At 64.9% G+C, this 18,771-nt stretch overlaps 1 protein-coding gene across 3 annotated transcripts in view; it reads left to right on the top strand.

The window, feature by feature from the left end:
- Window positions 1–18,771, top strand: part of DGKG (diacylglycerol kinase gamma) — a 139,337-nt gene that overhangs the window by 88,734 nt on the left and 31,832 nt on the right. For all 3 annotated transcript variants that reach the window (XM_075937332.2, XM_089780900.1, XM_089780901.1), the window contains exons 8-19: window positions 2,973–3,022; window positions 4,204–4,278; window positions 5,992–6,111; window positions 9,839–9,956; window positions 10,534–10,622; window positions 12,677–12,793; window positions 13,532–13,630; window positions 14,958–15,074; window positions 16,683–16,756; window positions 16,952–17,026; window positions 17,120–17,205; window positions 17,523–17,612. In XM_075937332.2, the coding sequence (XP_075793447.2) occupies window positions 2,973–3,022; window positions 4,204–4,278; window positions 5,992–6,111; window positions 9,839–9,956; window positions 10,534–10,622; window positions 12,677–12,793; window positions 13,532–13,630; window positions 14,958–15,074; window positions 16,683–16,756; window positions 16,952–17,026; window positions 17,120–17,205; window positions 17,523–17,612 (1,110 nt within the window). The remainder of the gene's footprint in view (window positions 1–2,972; window positions 3,023–4,203; window positions 4,279–5,991; window positions 6,112–9,838; window positions 9,957–10,533; window positions 10,623–12,676; window positions 12,794–13,531; window positions 13,631–14,957; window positions 15,075–16,682; window positions 16,757–16,951; window positions 17,027–17,119; window positions 17,206–17,522; window positions 17,613–18,771) is intronic.

Raw genomic sequence — 18,771 nt, 5'->3', positions numbered from 1 at the left:
GGGCGTCATTTGAGCTCCGCGCCTCAGGGGCCAAAACGTTGGGGGCCGGCCCTGCCACCGAGGTACCTTAGGACAGCTGCGTTTAGTGGGCAGGGCGATGCGGGGGGTACAGGAGTCAGGGCTGGGGGGTGCAAGGGTGAGTGCAGGGGGGCAAGGACGCCATTTTGGGAGGGGGGGCGCTGCAGCTGCACATACCAGGTCACTGCTGTTCTTCTGATTCGGGGAGCGAGGGGGAAGTTCGCAGCCGGCTGCATCCCCCTCTGCCCGCCCCTCAGCAGCCGGGCGCGAGAGAAAGGCGCGATCTGAGCACCTTCCCCTTGCTCCCTGAGAGCCGGGGGACGAGGAAGAAGACCCGCTATGCACGGCTGCCGCCCCCTGCCCTCCCAAAAGGGCAAGCGGGTGGCTAAGGGCTGGCACAGGCCCAGATGGGGGGCATACCCCCAGCCAGCTCTGTACATCTGCCTGGCTACCAAGGCAGCCTGCAGGAGAGCCCCGGAGCCCAGCCCGGCTGGGAGCAGCTGCAGCCGAGTGCTCCAGCCGGCTGGGTTCTTACCCGGGCGTGCCCGGTTCCTTTCCCCTCTGGTGTCAAGAGCAAAAGCGAGGCCATAACGGCGTCCTAGTGCATGGCAAGAGAGCACAGAGCCGCAAACCGGGGTGGGGGAGAGGGAGGAGGGAAGCACCTCACCCCGCAGCGGGTGCCCAGTTCCCAGGGAGTTGGGGTTGGTCCTGGACTTGACGACCTCCTGAGATCTCTTTCAGCTCGGTGATTCTATCCCCGGGGAGCCTCGGTCCCGTGGCCTGTCCCTGGAATGTGGGTGCCTAAATCCCTTCTACAGATGAGCCCGGCAGGGCAATGGAGCTAGCGCATGTCCGTGTGCGACGGCTCTCGGCACTCGCCCCAGGCTCGCTGCTTGACCGTCCGTGAGCAGCGGTTGGACTGCAAAGGCCGGGCGGCGATGGGCGAGAACGACTCATCTCTCTGCTCCGCTCATTGAAATGCCTCGGCCTCCCGCCAGGGCCTGGCGTGAGTCCTTCCCTGGGGAAGGCGCTGCTGGTGGTAGGCCGGGACGTGTGAGCCGCCCTGCAGCGTGTTGCAGTGTTTTTGGGCTGCTGGATGGCCGCTGTGTGCTGCAGGCCGTCCGCGCCCAGCCACTGCAAGGGGAAGGGGCCCAGGGCCACGCAGCGGCCCACGGCGGGTGCTCGCTTGGCAGGGCCAGCGGTGCTGGCGCACGAGCCATCGTGTTACGTTCCAGGATGCGGCCCTGGTGGCACAAGGTCCCGCCCAGGCAGTGGGGGGGCTGGGGTGCCAGTGTGCGCTCCCCAATGCCAGGGAGGAGCCCTGAGCCTGGGGGGGTTGGATCCGGGCAAGCCAGGGGCCACATCTGGCTCCCAGGCCTGAGGTTCCAAGACTAAGAGGGGATATACTAGAGGTCTATACAATCATGACTGGAGTGGAGAAAGTGAATTAAAAGAAGTTATTTAATTGTTCCCACAATATAAGAACTGGGGGTCACCTAATGAAATGAACAGGCAGCAGGTTGAAAACAAACAAAAGGAAGTTTTACTTCACGCAGCGCCCAGACAACCTGTGGAACTCCTTGCCACAGGATGTTGTGAAGACCAGGACTTTAACAGGGTTCAAAAAGAGCCAGATAAATTCATGGAGGTTAGGTGCATCAATGGCTATTAGCCAGGATGGGTAGGAAGGGTGCCCCAGGCCTCTGTCTGGAGATGGGTGCCAGGGGAGGGATCACATGAGGATTCCCTGTTGTGTTCGCTCCCTCCGGGGCATCTGGCATTGGCCACAGTCGGCAGATGGACCTTTAGTCTGACCCAGTCTGGCTGTTCTTATGTTCCCCACCCCTGCTCCAGTGTTTTGGGGTTGAACGGGGAAGACTTTCTGGGGGCAGTTGATGAAACCAGCTTAAAAGCATCTTACAATCTGTGTGATTGTGCCAGGATTTCTAGTGGCCCTACATAAACAGAGGACTATGGAAGCTGGCCCTAAAGCGAGTGTATTGGACCAATTCCACCTTCATTGCTCTCAGACAGGGTGGGCACATTGCTCCAATGCTGGAAAAAAGAGGAAATGTAGCCAAAAGCGCTGGAGACCAGCAGCTGACCCGCTAGGTGCTGGCCGTAGCAAATCTGAGCAGGGATTGTCCCACTCGCTGGGCGTGACGCCCCCTGAAATGCTCACCCACGCCGCACAGCACCTCTCTTCCTCATACGGCCGTCCTTCCCTGTCTTCCGGGCTCTGAGCAGCAGTGAACAATGTCGCCGTTTACGCGGTGGTCATTAGACTCCAGAGTCAACGGCTCTTTAACTGCCGGGGGCAGGTGAGACATTGCAGAGCAGTTGGCTCAGGCTGCCTGCAGACTCAGGCAGACATGGCCGTGCTGGTCAAAGTGCTGAAGATGCCCATTGCCTGTGTTCTCGCGTCTCCTGCCACCCCCAGGACATGAGCTGCTCCCCAGCTGTTTCCTGGCACGGTCTGTCTGTAGAGCTGGAGACGCTTTACAGAGGAGCTCATTTCAGAGATGGGGAAACTGAGGCACACAACTGGGACATAACTGGCCCAAGGTTGCCCAGCAGGCCAGGTCAGGACCCAGATTACTTGAGCCCTCGCCTGGGGCTTGCTGCACTGTCTGTAAAGCGCATGGCTTGTCCCTCTGCAGTCAGGTTTGTTGCCTGCCCGTTGGTTTGATGGTGCTATTCCCGCCCCGTGGAGCCCATGGACAGCCAGGCCGCTGCAAGTGGGGGCTGGGGCAGCGCATTGCTGGGAAGCTCCCGGCACGGCAAGCGGCGGGTGCGTGTTCTGTCCCTGCTCGCCTGAGAAGGTCCGGTTGGGAGGGTGCGGCGTCAGGGGCTGCGTTCCGCCCCGGGCCGAGCGCCGGCCGACAGAGGCTCCCCGGGGCGCCCTCCCTGCCCCCCGCTGTCCCGTAACGCCCCCGTCTTTGCGTCTCTTGCAGTTATGTTCCGTCTCTACGACACCGACGGCAACGGCGTCCTGGACAGCTCGGTACGCCCTGGCCCGGCGCCGACGCCCCGCGGCTGCACCGCTCTGCTCGCGCCCCGCGAGGCCTGCACGTAGCACCCACGCTGGCTGATGCGGGCGGGGGGGAACCAGGCCAGGCCAAGCCGCCGCAGGCCCCTCGGAGTCCCTTGGAGAGAGGCTGGAAGAAACCAGCCCCGTCCTCCCTGGCATGGGCCCTGTCCGCACGGGCTGTCTGCGCCCTCGGCGCGCCGTTCCTCTGTTCGCCGGCCGGGCCGGGCCCCTCGCCAGCCCAACCTCCTTCCCTGGCCCCGGAGAGTCGTCCGGTCCCCAGGGAGAGCGCTCGCTCAGCGGGCGGCCCGACAGCCCCGGGAGGGGTTGGGTGCCCCGCGGCCTCCGGTCTCCACTGGCCATTCGGCTGGGGGGCGGCGGGCGGCCCCTTCTTGGCAGTCGCCATACAGAGCGCCCCAGACGCCCAGCAACCAGAGCATCTCCCGCAGTCAATCGCCCGCCGCTCGGCCGGCTTGTTTCTAGGGCGAAGAGAAGGGCCTGATCTCCTCGGGGTCAGTGCCCCCCACAAAGCCAGAGCCCGTCAGCGCCAGGGCAGAGAGGGACCCCCCCTTTAATTCCGGGCTTTGCGCTCTCTGGCCCTACATGGGGCCCCCTCCTGTCTTTCTTCCTCCCGCCACTTCTCTGCCCACGGAGGGGAGTCTGACACAGTCACCAGGCTGCGTGGGGAGCAGGAAGCTGGGATTCCCACGGCCGGGGAACGCCCTGGTGAAAACCAAGTGGGGCTGTGACCCAGTGCAGAGTGAAATCTGCCTTTCCCCTGATGCGGGAAACCCGGCGTCTGGCCCTTGACCCATGTGTCCCCCTGACAGCCGGGCATGCCGGGGCCTGGGCGTCCCAGGGCCGACGGGATGCCCCGAGCCAGGGGTGTGTCCACACTGGGTTGATGCCCGGGTTCACCGGCGCCACGCGGCCGTCCCTGGGCGGGCTGCTTGGGAGCCGGCAGGAATCCCAGGGTCAACCCACCGCTGTTTCCTGAGGGAAAGGTGTCTGGAAATGTCCCCCTGAAGCCCAGGGGACTGGCTGGGGCGGACGGCGGGGCCCTGGGGGACGAGGGCTGTGTCCGCACGCAGCCTCCGGCACGCCGGGGCTCTGAGCTGCGATTGTCTGCCTCTGGTCCCTCCCTTGTCTGCGCTCAGGAGCTGGATCGGATCATCAGCCAGATGGTGCACGTGGCAGAATACTTGGAGTGGGACTCCACGGAGCTCAAGCCGGTAAGTGAGCGGGGGCCTCGACGCGGCTGGGCGGGACCGCGGTGGGAGCGACCGAGCGGGCCAGGCTGAGGTGAACTCCACCTCCCTGAGCTGCTGCCCCCCGCCACTGCTTCTAAACAGGGGCTGTGCCTCCCGTCGGCTCCTGGCGCTTGGCTGGAGATCGTAGAGATGGCCGGGGTGGGACCCCCGCTGAGCCGGGGCTGCAGTGGGTCCTACGGGACAGAGACCCTGGCTTCCTGCATCTGCCCCTAATGATCCCGCGCTGTCGGAGGCCTGATGGACTGGTTGGGGGGCAGGGAGCCTGAGAGGGCTGCGGTGGGAGGACTGAACCGGGCTGGTGTAAATATTCTGGGGCCAGTGCAGGCCTCCTGGGATTGTGCAGGCCTCTGCCTTGTGTCACTGATCGGGTCCCTAAATGATGGGAATGCACGGACCCCTCCTGCAAGGTGTGTGTGAGGAGCAGGATCAAGAGCCATTGGGCAAGGTGCGTGCAACATACAGGATCACTGACTATAGTGCAGGGAGTGTGCAATGTGTTGGATCACCAGCCATTGGGAAAGGTGTGTGTGATGAGTGAGATCACTACCCATTGTGTGAGGTGTGTGAGATAAGCGGGATCACTGGCCATCGTGCAAGGTGCGTGCAAGGTGCAGGATCTACAAGGTGCAGGATCACTGGCCATCATGCAAGGTGTGTGCAAGGTGCAGGATCACTGGCCATTGTGCAAGGTGCATGCAATAAGCAGGATCACTGGCCATCGTGCAAGGTGTGTGCAAGGTGCAGGATCACTGGCCATTGTGCAAGGTGCATGCAATGAGCGGGATCACTGGCCATCGTGCAAGGTGCGTGCAAGGTGCAGGATCTACAAGGTGCAGGATCACTGGCCATCATGAAGGTGTGTGCAAGGTGCAGGATCACTGGCCATTGTGCAAGGTGCATGCAATAAGCAGGATCACTGGCCATCGTGCAAGGTGTGTGCAAGGTGCAGGATCACTGGCCATTGTGCAAGGTGTGTGCAAGGTGCAGGATCACTGGCCATTGTGCAAGGTGTGTGCAAGGTGCAGGATCACTGGCCATTGTGCAAGGTGTGTGCAAGGTGCAGGATCACTGGCCATTATGCAAAGTGTGTGCAAGATGCAGGATCGCTGGCCATCGTGCAAGGTGTGTGCAAGATGCAGGATCGCTGGCCATCGTGCAAGGTGTGTGCAAAGTGCAGGATTGCAGGCCATCGTGCAAGGGGTGTGCAAGGTGCAGGATCGCTGGCCATTGTGCAAGGTGTGTGCAAGGTGCAGGATCGCTGGCCATTGTGCAAGGTGTGTGCAAGGTGCAGGATTGCAGGCCATCGTGCAAGATGCAGGATCGCTGGCCATCGTGCAAGGGGTGTGCAAGGTGCAGGATCGCAGGCCATCGTGCAAGGGGTGTGCAAGGTGCAGGATCGCAGGCCATCGTGCAAGGTGTGTGCAAGGTGCAGGATCGCTGGCCATCGTGCAAGGGGTGTGCAAGGTGCAGGATCGCTGGCCATTGTGCAAGGGGTGTGCAAGGTGCAGGATCGCTGGCCATCGTGCAAGGGGTGTGCAAGGTGCAGGATTGCTGGCCATCGTGCAAGGGGTGTGCAAGGTGCAGGATCACTGGCCATCGTGCATGGTGTGTGCAAGGTTCAGGATCGCTACCTTCAGGCACATGGTGACTCCCCTGGACTCGTGTTTCCTCTAGATTTTGAAGGAGATGATGGAGGAAATCGACTTCGACCATGATGGGACAGTGACGCTGGAAGAGTGGATCCGCGGTGGCATGACCACCATCCCCTTGCTGGTCTTGCTGGGGATGGAGACTGTGAGTCGCCGGGTCTGGGCAGAGACGGCCGCGCCCAGCCTTGGGCTCAGATGTAACTCAGCAGCCCCCACGCCAACCCCCCTCCGAGATGGCTGCATGGGCCCGGAGAGAGCTCCACCCGCCTGACACCCGGGGGCCGTTGTTCTGCCCCGAAGCCCCCAGCTCCGCAGGGGCAGAGCGTGAGCCAGCCCCCTGGACGCTCAGCGGGGCAGCAAGGTTGGGCGGTGGGCAGCTCGGGGAGCATCCACTGAGCACGGTCAGGCTCCGGGGGGCGCCAGAGCCTCACAAACCCAGTGTTCCCGGCCATGGCTTCTCACCCGCCTTCCTTCGCCAGCCCCCCTGCATAGCCAGGCTGCTCGGTGCCTAGACAGAGCATGCACGGGGCCTTCTCGAGAAGGTCCCCCGAGCGCAGGCGGGACAGGCTGGGTCGGCAGCCCGCTCCCCAGCAAACACCCGTGAGCACTTACCTGCAGCGGGTGGGCAGGGTGACAGCCAGCAGCTCGGGGACGCTAGCAAGTCCCGGGGCCAGAGTTACCTTTGGGAGGAGCCTGGCCCAAGGTCTCTGGTCACCCGCTTGCCCAGGCCTGGGTCCAGGCTCTGAGATGTCTCTGTATCCTGAGCTATAATCTACGGGCCATGCTGCTTCAGCTGCCATGGGCTTCCGCCACTCTAAGGAGAGGTACATGCGGACACATGCTCCCTCTAATCTTTTCCATCCAGGTGTGGCTTTTTTTCCTCCATGTGCAGAATAATTTTTTTCACTTGCACCGGGGCATGTGCACCACCAGTAGAAATTAAACACCCGGCTGTGGGTGCTCTGCTAATCAGCCGGGTGGCATTTAACTCTCTCCTGAACAGCCACACGAGCACCCAGCTTACAGGGAACACTGATGAGGACAAGAGATTTAGATCTTGCAGTGGAGGGGTAAAAGCTGTTCCCAGCAGGAAACGAAGGCTCCACCGCCCTGCATGGCTCCTCCCCCCAAAGCCCCACCCCTTGCGCAACCCCTTCCTGCTAAGGGCCCGCCCCCATGCCATCTCTTCCCCCCACTGCCATGGCCCGTCCCCTCTGTTCCAACACCCGTGGTTCCTACCTACGGTTTCAGTCTCGTGTCGCAGCGATTTGGGATTTCAGACGCACAAGGCTTGCTGCTTCTTAAAAACACCGTTTAAAATTCTCGATCATTTCAAAACTATGAATTGTGAGTAAAATACTCAGTCGTGGCCAAATCTCCGATGACAGGACAAGAAGCAATGGGCTTAAATTGCAGCAAAGGAGGTTTAGATTGGACATGAGGAAAATCGTCCTAGCTCCCAGGGTGATGAAACACTGGAATAAATTGCCTAGGGGGGTTGTGGAATCCCCATCACTGGAGAGATTTAGGAGCGGGGCGGACAGGCACCTGTCAGGGATGGTCTAGACGGTGCTTGGTCCTGCTGTGAGGGCAGGGGGCTGGACTCGATGACTCTCGGGGTCCCTGCCAGTTCTCAATGATCAATTATGGGACTGATTCACTGTGTGAGGAAGCACAAGGGGCAGAGTGAAGGTCTTTAGTTGAAATGTCTCGACTCCCCGAGGTGATTCATTCGTTCTGATTAAGCTCCTTATATTTAAGGTGCGTATTAGCCTGCAGCCCTCCCAGCAAAATGTGCTGCCCATAGGCGTTTGCAATGCCCGACCCCTGCCCTGCAGCTGTGTTTGCGTTGGGCTTCCCCCGCTGAGCCAGGGCGCACGCGGATTGGCAGGCGTGTGGACGGAAATAAGGACTTTGAAGTGACTCTTGGCAAGTGCTTGTGCCCAGCCGGGGCACACAAACGTCTCGTGTGCAGGCCCCGGGGCAGCGCCGCTCGCAGGCTGAGCAAACCGGGCCTGGGCAGATTTTGCTTTCATCTGCCAGCGAACGGCTTTGCCCAGCAAACACGTTAGACTCACTTGGAAGCCACTTGAGGGCGTCTGGCAAACAGAGAGTGGAAGGAATTATTTGTGAAACTCAAGGGCGGGAGGGGAAGTCTACCTGGGAAATTCCTCTTGAGCTCGCCCGACGGCCCGAGCCCCCGCTGCGCGCCTGGAAACGACCTCCCGTTGGTCCGTACAGAAAGGCCTTTGCAGCCCAGCAAATCATGGACTGGCAGGACTGGCAGGGACCTTGAGAAGTCGTCAGGGCCAGTCCCCTGCCCTCACGGCAGGACCACGCACCGTCTAGATCATCCCTGACAGGTCTGTCCAACCTGCTCTGAGATATCTCGAGATGGAGATTCCACAACCCCCCTTAGCAATTTATTCCGGTGTTTGACAGGCAGAGCAGAACGCTAGAGCACAGCGTTCCCTGTGTAGTAGCTCCTGTGCACCTCTTCGCCGGGCACACGGCGAGCGTGGCCACCCGGGGGTGGTGATTTCCAGCTGGTTGAAAATAGAAGTGAGCAGCTGCATGAGTTAGCCATCTCCTCCCCGCTTCAAGTATGCCCCTGTCTGAAACCCGGGGCCAGTACTTGGGGGCTTGGCCCCTTCCAGCCTTCTCCACACTGTCTTTAGCATGGGTCAGAGCCAGAGCGGGGTGTCGCCGGGAGCGGGGAATGATACCGCCAGCCTGGCGTAGACATACCCACGTGGACAGTCCTAGTGCAGGGATTCTCAGGGTCCCCAGCACACAGGTGATTCCCCCCGCTTCCTTGGAACCTCCCATGGCAATTCCCAAAGCCACGGCCCCCGGAGCGGCCCACGCCGCGTGGCAGAAAGCTTTTCCTAATCTCCAGCCCGTCTCTTCTGCTGCGGCTTCATCTCCCTGCGTCTGCTCCTCCAGGCGGAGAAAATGGCGGCGGGTTGATCACCATCTTCTTTCTCAAAGCCCCCCACGACGTCTCCAGCTGTCCGTGGTCTGGGTGCCACCAGACGTGTGACATTCCGTCCCCCCGGAGGCGTGTGGGTCCCACCCTCTCTGTCTTCTCGGCTCAAGACTAAACGCAGTCGGGGGGGTTGGCTCTGCTCACTGGCCACGTCTTCTAACGCTTTTATCGTTTGTGTGGCTCCCCTCTGGATCTCTCCAGTTTGGCTCCACTCCCCTAGTGCGGGACACCCAGAATGGGCCACGGCTCACCCGCTGTGGCCTAGGGCCCTGCTGTTAATACACCTCTTACCTTGGCCTTACCGTGGCCTTCTTACCACGACATCCCGCGGCTATCGCATTCGATTGGTGACCCCCTCGCGCCCCTCAGCCTTTCCAGCCGACCTACCCCCCGCTGGTCCCCCCGGCACACACGGGCGTTGGATTTCTCCTTCCCGAGCGGCGCGCTTTGCCCTGATCTGCGCTGAATCCCGCCGGGCTGAATTCAGACGGCGGCGCTAATCGGGCGAGGCCCTTGGGAATTCGTATCCTGTCTCGGAAGCGCTGGCGACCCCTCCCAGCTTGGTGGTCTGCGCCGGGCGCAGGACGGACCCCACGAGACATGGCCCCGCAGTTTGCTGATGGGAAGAAGTTGGGGGCAGGGGGCTTTGTCACAGGTGATTCTAGGGGTTTGGGGGGTACGAGCAATGGAAAGCAAAGGGCAAAGCCACCCACGGGACGCGCACACAGTGGGAAAGCACACGGGTGCCCAAGCAGGTCAGCTGCTCTTCCAGAATGGACCTCGGACAGTCCCTGGGGCCAGCCAGCTGCTGCCCCACCCTCCCCTCCCGCCCCCCAGGCGCCCGCCGGGCCCCTCCCTCACTGCCCCTGTGCTCTGCCTGCAGACCGTGAAGGACGACGGGCAGCACGCCTGGAGACTGAAGCACTTCAAGAAACCCGCCTACTGCAACTTCTGCCGCACCATGCTGCTGGGGGTGCGGAAACAGGGCTTGTGCTGCTCCTGTGAGTCCTGCGCCCCACGCCCGGCCCCTCCCCGGCAGGCAGCCCCTGCCCTGGCCCTGCCGCACAGCCCTGGCCCGAGCCCGTAACCCCAGGGGAGCCCCAGGCCCAGCGGGGCGCCAGAGGGCGCAGCGACCACGTAGCATTCAGCCCGGCAGCCCCTGGCCTCGCGCGCCAGGCCCAAGGTCGAGGGCCTGCCAGCTGCCATGCACCCCGGTGCCCGCTAAGTTGGGGCCTTTTCTCCTCACGGCCCTGCAAGCTTGGCCCGGCTCCGCACCCAGGTCCCTGCAGTGACACTGCGCCGTCACTCACCTTGGCCAGCAGGGGGAGCTGCTCATCCCTGCACCCCACGGTATCGCCCTCCGGCTGCCTGCTCCCCTGTTAATTCAGTGGGGTCTGGAGGCAGGGAGTGGCTAGCTCCCCCCGCCTCTCCCCACCGGCCAGGGGGCAGGTAGCTGCCTCGTTCCCCTCGCAGCACCTCACACGGCCCAGCTCCGTGGCCCGGAGCAGCTCTGAAACGCACGGGCCGTACATGAGGTGAGGTCCTGCCACTGACTCCTTTCTCCCCTCTCCGCTGCAGTCTGCAAATACACCGTCCACGAGAGGTGCGTGTCCAAGGAGATTGCCTCGTGCATCAGCACCTACGTGAAATCCAAGAGGAACGCCAGTGTGAGTCGCCCGTGTGCACACACCTGCCGGCCCGTTTCGCCGCTGGCTCTGCCGCGAGCCCGGGGATTGCCCTGCCAGAGTAGCGGGCAGCTGGCTGCCCAACCCGGCCTCGCCACGAGCGAGGAGTGTCGCTTTGAGAGCCCCACGCTGCCAGGGTCCACAGTAGGGATGTTCAATATCGGTTAACTGAATAGTCGATTTACCTCATGAATTCTTCTCGGTTACTCGACTTTTCTATAGTCCCTGGGGCGGGGACGGCTGCCAGTCCGGGGCGGGGACGGCTGTCAGTGTGGGGCGGGGACGGCTGCCAGTGCGGGGCGGGGACGGCTGTCAGTGCGGGGCAGGGACGGCTGTCAGTGCGGGGCGGGGACGGCTGCCAGTGCGGGGCGGGGACGGCTGTCAGTGCGGGGCAGGGACGGCTGCCAGTGCGGGGCGGGGACGGCTGCCAGTGCGGGGCGGGGACGGCTGTCAGTGCGGGGCGGGGACGGCTGTCAGTGCGGGGCGGGGACGGCTGTCAGTGCGGGGCGGGGACGGCTGCCAGTGCGGGGCAGGGACGGCTGTCAGTGCGGGGCAGGGACGGCTGTCAGTGCGGGGCGGGGACGGCTGCCAGTGCGGGGCGGGGACGGCTGTCAGTGCGGGGCAGGGACGGCTGTCAGTGCGGGGCGGGGACGGCTGCCAGTGCGGGGCGGGGACGGCTGCCAGTGCGGGGCGGGGACGGCTGTCAGTGCGGGGCAGGGACGGCTGCCAGTGCGGGGCGGGGACGGCAGCCACTGTGGGGCAGGGACGGCTGTCAGTGCGGGGCAGGGACGGCTGCCAGTGCGGGGCGGGGACGGCAGCCACTGTGGGGCGGGGATGGCTGCCAGTGCGGGGCGGGGACAGCTGCCAGTGTGGGACGCGGACGGCAGCCAGTGCGGGGCGGGGACGGCTGTCAGTGTGGGGCGGGGACGGCTGTCAGTGCGGGACGGGGACGGCTGCCAGTGTGGGGCGGGGACGGCTGCCAGTGTGGGGCGGGGACGGCTGTCAGTGTGGGGCGGGGACGGCTGCCAGTGTGGGGCGGGGACGGCAGCCACTGTGGGGCGGGGACGGCAGCCAGTGCGGGGCGGGGACGGCAGCCACTGTGGGGTGGGGACGGCTGTCAGCGCGGGGCGGGGACGGCAGCCAGCGGGGGGCGGGGACGGCAGCCATTGCGGGGCGGGGACGGCAGCCATTGCGGGGCGGGGACAGCTGCCAGTGCGGGGCGGGGACGGCTGCCAGTGCGGGGCGGGGACGGCAGCCATTGCGGGGCGGGGACAGCTGCCAGTGCGGGGCGGGGACGGCAGCCAGTGCGGGGCGGGGACGGCTGCCAGTGCGGGGCGGGGACGGCTGTCAGTGCGGGGCGGGGACGGCAGCCAGCGCGGGGCGGGGACGGCTGCCAGTGCGGGGCGGGGACGGCTGCCAGTGCGGGGCGGGGACGGCTGTCAGTGCGGGGCGGGGACGGCTGTCAGTGCGGGGTGGGGACGGCTGTCAGTGCGGGGCGGGGACGGCTGCCAGTGCGGGGCGGGGACGGCTGCCAGCGCGGGGCGGGGACGGCTGTCAGTGCGGGGCGGGGACGGCTGCCAGTGCGGGGCGGGGACGGCAGCCAGTGCGGGGCGGGGACGGCAGCCAGTGCGGGGCGGGGACGGCTGCCAGCGCGGGGTGGGGACGGCTGTCAGTGCGGGGCGGGGACGGCTGCCAGTGCAGGGTGGGGACGGCAGCCAGTGCGGGGCGGGGACGGCAGCCAGCGTGGGGCGGGGACGGCAGCCAGTGCACTCCGGCCCCGCTCCTGAGGAGCCCCCTGCCACTCTGCCCTGCTGCCCTTGTATCAGACACAGCCGTACAAGACGCCGCTTTGGGCCTTGCGACCCTTGTGGCCGGGCCTGACGCTACAGCATCCCTATTCCACACCCCGTTTTCCCAGGGCCCCCAGAGAGAGACTCAGCGGCCTCGCTCTGTGCCCGATCCCTGTGGCCGGTTGGCTCTGGGTCGCAGGACTGGGCCCGCGGGCCCCGCCTCTCACGTCTCGCCTGCTCTTTCAGGTCATGCCGCACACCTGGATCGAGGGGAACTCCCCGGTCAAGTGCGACCGGTGCCACAAAAGCATCAAGTGCTACCAGGGCATCACCGGGCTGCACTGTGCATGGTGCCAGACCTCAGTGAGCACACGCGGGGGTGACGTGCGGGCAGACGGAAGGACCTGGGGGCGGGGGGGCACACAAAGCCACTAGCTGCTAGGTTCCCAGCCAAGAGGGTCCACAGGCTGGAGGTGAGCTGCCGGGCTGTGTGAAACGAGCCGGTCCCGGTCCTCGTGAGCCCCCCGTGAGCTGCTGTCCCCGAGGGCTGAGCAGCCGGCGTCCGGCTCGAGGGAATGAGCGGCCCACGGTGGCCCTGGGCCGGGACGCTGGCTCTCCTCCGGCCGTGCCAGCAGCGCTGGGCTGTGCGAGGGGGCAGGAGAATGGGGCCGGCTCCCCGGAGAACTGGGTTCTCCAAGCTCCGCTGTTGCTCCCGCGGCCACGCAGGGGCTGGCAATTCCCGGGCCCGACACACAGGCAGGGTCCCGCCAGTCACAGGCCTGGAGACGCCTCCGGGGGGTTCCCAGCCCACGTTAGCCTCCCTTCCGTGGGGGGCCAGCCCTGGGGGGCAGCCCGGGCAGGGACAGTCAATGGGCAGGGCCTAGCCCAGGGCAGAGGACTCAGCAGCTCTGGCATCGCCATGGACGGCGGGTGAGCTGTGGGCTGAGGGAGTCTCGCCTCTGGCCTGCCCCTCCCCGCCGAGCAGCGATACCGGCAGAGCAGCCGACTCTGCCCCGCCTCAGCCCCAAGACAGCGCCGGGCTCTCCGGGGCCAGGGGAAGGCCGGTCCCACGCTCACCCTCCTTCCTCTCTCTCCCTCCAGCTTCACAACAAATGTGCCTCCCACGTGAAGCCGGAGTGCGACGGGGGGCAGCTCAAGGACCACGTCTTGCTGCCCTCCGACATCTGCCCGGTGGTTCTGGTAGGTCGCGCCTACACGGGCGCGCACACGCCCTCACCAGCCCCCCAGCCAGCCTGCTCCAGGGCGTGGCGCCCCCCTGCCGGCCCGGGGAGCAAGGTGACCCCAGCCCAGGCAGCCGGCCCTGAACCGGCAGCCTGGCCCTGCTGCATGCTCCCGGCTCTCGCCACAGACACGGCGCCGTGTCCCGATGCCGCCGCCCGCAGGGCACCGCGCGGCACAGCCTGGACTCTGGTCACCCAGCCCCTTCACAGTGTAGGGCTGCGAGGGCAGACGACCTGAGAGCGCTGCCCTGCCACGGGCCGGAGGGGTCAGGCAGGGCACCCGGCCGCAGCATCCCCGGCCTTCCACGGGGCTTCGGAGATCGGCTCCGCTTCGCAGGGCACGCGGCACAGCAGACCACACCCGCGTGGGCGGGGGCGACGCTTCCCCTCCGCCAGGGCAGCTCCCGGGTCTGCCTCTTCCGCCCGCAGCACCACCCACGCCCCGCCCCTGCTCTGCCCCAGGCCCCGCCCCTGCTCTGCCCCAGGCCCCGCCCCCGCCCTGCCCCAGGCCCCGCCTCTCCCCTGTCCCAGGCCCCGCCCCCGCTCTGCCCCAGGCCCCGCCCCTGCCCCAGGCCCCGCCCCTGCCCTGCCCCAGGCCTCGTCCCCGCTCTGCCCTAGGCCCCGCCTCCCCCCTGCCCCAGGCCTCGTCCCCACTCTGCCCCAGGCCCCGCCTCTCCCCTGTCCCAGGCCCCGCCCCCGCTCTGCCCCAGGCCCCGCCTCTCCCCTGTCCCAGGCCCCACCCCCGCTCTGCCCCAGGCCCCGCTCCCGCCCTGCCCCAGGCCCCGCCCCTGCTCTGCCCCAGGCCCCGCCCCCGCCCTGCCCCAGGCCCCGCCCCTGCTCTGCCCCAGGCCCCGCCCCCGCCCTGCCCCAGGCCCCGCCTCCCCCCTGCCTCAGGCCTCGTCCCCGCTCTGCCCCAGGCCTCGCCTCTCCCCTGTCCCAGGCCCCGCCCCCGCTCTGCCCCAGGCCCCGCCTCTCCCCTGTCCCAGGCCCTGCCCCCGCTCTGCCCCAGGCCCCGCCTCTCCCCTGTCCCAGGCCCCGCCCCCGCTCTGCCCCAGGCCCCACCTCTCCCCTGTCCCAGGCCCCGCCCCTGCTCTGTCCCAGGCTCCGCCTCTCCCCTGTCCCAGGCCCTGCCCCCGCTCTGCCCCAGGCCCCACCCCTGCTCTGCCCCAGAACCCGCCTCTACCCTGTCCCAGACCCCGCCCCCGCTCTGGCAACTGGCCTAGCCCCTTCTCCGCGCCGCTCTTCCTTCCCGTCTTACACCCTGTGCATCCTTGTGCTTCCCGAAGGACCGGCAGTCCCACCCCAGGAAATCCGACAGCGAGTCCCCGGCCAGCACCTGCCCAGATGACACCACCCAGACCTTCAAATTCAACACCACCACGCTGGACGGGCACGGCCTGCAGGCAGGTGGCTCCGAGCTGCTTCCGTCTCCGGGCGGCGCAGACGCTGGGCTGGGAGCGACAAGCCCAGGGCCGGGGCGCTGACGTCTCAGGCCTAGGCCAGTCGGGGATGTGGGCCTGACGGGGGCTAGACTGTTCTCACCTGACTTTCTTAGCAATAAGCTAGAGAAATACACCCTAGACGGGGCTACTGTAAGGTGGGTGCGTAAGAGTCTGGATAACCGTTCCCAGAGAGTAGTTATCAATGGTTCACAGTCATGCTGGAAGGGCATAACAAGTGGGGTTCTGCAGGGGTCAAATTTGGGAGGAGTAACGGTAGTTCGGAATAGGAAGCCTAGTCCGAACTACCTAGTTCGTGCCGTGAGTAGCCGCGGGCACGGAGTCTGAACTAACGGGGCTTTAAAAATGGCGGCGCCCGGCAAGATGCAAATGAAGCCGGGGAAATTCAAATCCCGGGCTTCATTTGCAACTTCGGTTGCCTACATTAGCCACCCTAGTTCGAACTAGGCTGGCAGTGTAGACATACCCTAGGAGTCAACAGTGTGACAATATGGCAAAAAAAGCAAACATGAGTCTGGGAGGCATTAACAGGAGTGTTGTGAGCAAGACACGAGGAGTCGTTCTCCCGCTCTGCTCTGTGCTGGTTAGGCCTCAGTTGGATATTGTGTCCAGTTCTGGGCACCGCATTTCAAGAAGGATGTGGAGAAATTGGGGAGGGTCCAGAGAAGAGCAACAAGAATGATTAAAGGTCGAGAGAACATGAGCGATGAGGGGAGGCTGAAGGAATTGGGCTTGTTTAGTTTGGAAAGGAGAAGACTGAGAGGGGATATGAGAGCAGTTTTCAAGTATATAAAAGGGGGTTACAAGGAGGAGGGAGAAAAATTGTTCATCTTGGCCTCTGAGGATAGGCCAAGAAGCAATGGGCTTCAATTACAGCAGGGGAGGTTTAGGTTGGACATTAGGAAAAACTTCCTGCCTGTCAGGGTGGTGAAACACTGGGATAAGTTGCCTGGGGAGGTTGTGGAATCCCCATCACCGGAGATATCTCAGAGCAGGTTGGACAGACACCTGTCAGGGATGATCTAGACGGTGCTTGGACCTGCCGTGAGGGCAGGGGGCTGGACTCGATCTCCCGAGGCCCCTGCCAGTCCTGGCCAGCTGGGGTCACGCTCAGTGACTCTGTGACCCCGTCCCTGCACTGGCCTTTACTTGTCCCTTTCGGAGCCTCTTGGTTCTGAGATGACGCTTCCGAAACGCCAAGGCCCGGTCATTTTATGGCACTAGCATCGTCTCCATGCTCCCCCTCGGCCTCCGGCATCCACCTGTCGCCTCTCGTCTTATACGGACGGTGTCCGGGACTGGCCCCTCGATCTGTGTTTGTACAGCGCCTGGCGCAACAGGCCTGGCACCCGCACCCCGACGCACATTGTCGTGTCCCCCAGCACCTGCTGGAGCCGTGTCCCTCGCTGGCGCCTTCCTCCCCCCTCCCTAGAGCACGGGCCGGCCCGTCCTGTGCCACTTCCTCTACGGCAGGGCCCTCCGGCTCTCCGAGGCACCCTCCCCCCTTTCAGCCCTGTCCCACGGGCCCGTGTTCTGTGATCTGTGTTGCAGATCACCCCCCGGCCTGGGACCCACCCCCTGCTGGTGTTCGTGAACCCGAAGAGCGGAGGGAGACAAGGAGAAAGGTACGTCCTCTGCTCCCCGGAGCCACCGCCTGAGCCTTTGCCTCCCCAGGCAGGCCCCTGGATCTGGGCAGCCGGATCCCCAGGGACCCGCCGGGCCCTGCGGTGGGTCCCTGGCCGCCCTCCCCCAGGCCAGACGGCCCATTTCTCCCTCGTGGCCAGGGGCCGTTCCTGCCTCACTCGCCGCTTTCTCCGCAGAGTCCTTCGGAAGTTCCACTACCTGCTCAACCCCCGCCAAGTGTACAACCTGGACCGAGGGGGCCCGACGCCGGGGTATGCCGCGTCCCTGCCCCCCCCCCCGCCTCGCCCACCCCGCCAGCCACAAGCCGGCCCCTGACTCCCCCGCCTTGTGCTGCCACTTTCCAGGTTGAACTTTTTCCATGACACGCCCCACTTCCGGGTCCTGGCCTGCGGCGGGGACGGGACGGTCGGCTGGATCCTGGACTGCATAGGTGACTAGGGAGCGGGGGCCGGAGCTCGGTAGCGCCGTGGCGCGGGCGAGCCTGGACCCCGGCAGAGACGCTGGGATGGGAGCTGGCTCTCTCCCGTCGTGGTCTGGAGCCTGCCCGGGTCGGGGAGGGCCCGGAGCTCCCGCCCCGTGTGGGAGGAATGGCCGGGGGCGGAGAACGCTGCGCTCTCCCAGGTCTGCTCCCGCCCTGCAGTGCCACGAAGACACTTTTTAGCCCTGCCTGGCGTGGTGGGGTTGTCGGGGGGGCCCAGCCGCGCGGTGCCCGGTCAATGCTCACGGCCCTCTCCCTTTGCGCTGCAGACAAGGCCAACATGCCGAAGCACCCGCCCGTGGCCGTCCTGCCGCTGGGAACCGGCAACGACTTGGCCAGGTGCCTGCGCTGGGGCGGAGGTGAGGCTTTCCTGGGCTCTCCGGAAGGGGGCGAGGGGCTCCTCCCTGTGCCCTGGTGGGGGCTGTGGGGGCTAGTGGGCAGAGCACCGGACTGGGACCCAGTACACGGGTTCTATTCCTGGCTGTGCGACCTTATGCAGGCCGCTTAACGCTCTGCGCCTCGGTAAAATGGGGATACGGACTCCGGCCTCCGTTGTGACGCGCGTGGAGGCCTATGGATGGGTGCTGCTGTTTCTCTACAGAAGGTAGAGGAGGGAGTTCTCGCCAGCGTGGGCATCCAGCCCCCTCCAGCCCCCACTCCGGAGTCACGCTGGGTGGCTCTCTGCTCTCTTGCACCGAGCCTGGCAAGGGGCATTGCGCCAAACTCCAATCTAAGGCTCGGGGTTTTCCTGCCTGGCAGCCCTGCCCAACCTGGAGCACCAAGGAAATGGAGCCCTGTGGAAAGTGCGATGCACTGGATGGCCGAGTCTGGCGCGTACGTGCAGCGTGCAATGCATGCATGGAGCAACGCAAGCGTGCGTGGAGTGTGCATGGAGCGTGCGATGTGCTGGATGGCCCAGTTTGAAGCGTGCAATGCATTCATGGAGAAACGCAAGCGTGCGTGGAGCGTGCATGGAGCGTGCGATGCTCTGGATGGCCCAGTTTGAAGCGTGCAATGCATTCATGGAGAAACGCAAGCGTGCGTGGAGCGTGCATGGAGTATGCGATGCTCTGGATGGCCCCGTTTGAAGAGTGCAGTGCATACATGGATCAACGCAAGCGTGTGTGGAGTGTTCATGGAGCGTGTGATGCGCTGGACGGCCCAGTTTGAAGCAGGCAGTGCGTACATGGAGCAACGCAAGCATGTGTGGAGTGTGCATGGAGCATGTGATGCGCTGGATGGCCCAGTTTGAAGCGTGCAGTGTGTACATGGAGCAATGCAAGTGTGCGTGGAGTGTGCGTGGAGCGTGCGATGCGCTGGATGGCCCAGTTTGAAGCGTGCAGTGCATACATGGATCAACGCAAGCGTGTGTGGAGTGTGCATGGAGCGTGCGATGCGCTGGATGGCCCAGTTTGAAGCATGCAGTGCATACATGGATCAACGCAAGCGTGTGTGGAGTGTGCATGGAGCGTGCGATGCGCTGGATGGCCCAGTTTGAAGCGTGCAGTGCATACATGG

Source organism: Pelodiscus sinensis, chromosome 10 (assembly GCF_052426305.1).
Source record: "Pelodiscus sinensis isolate ZL-2025 chromosome 10, ASM5242630v1, whole genome shotgun sequence".
Lineage (NCBI taxonomy): Eukaryota > Metazoa > Chordata > Testudines > Trionychidae > Pelodiscus > Pelodiscus sinensis.
The sequence above is the reverse complement of the archived record's forward strand: the minus strand, read 5'-3'. Positions and strand labels throughout refer to the sequence as shown.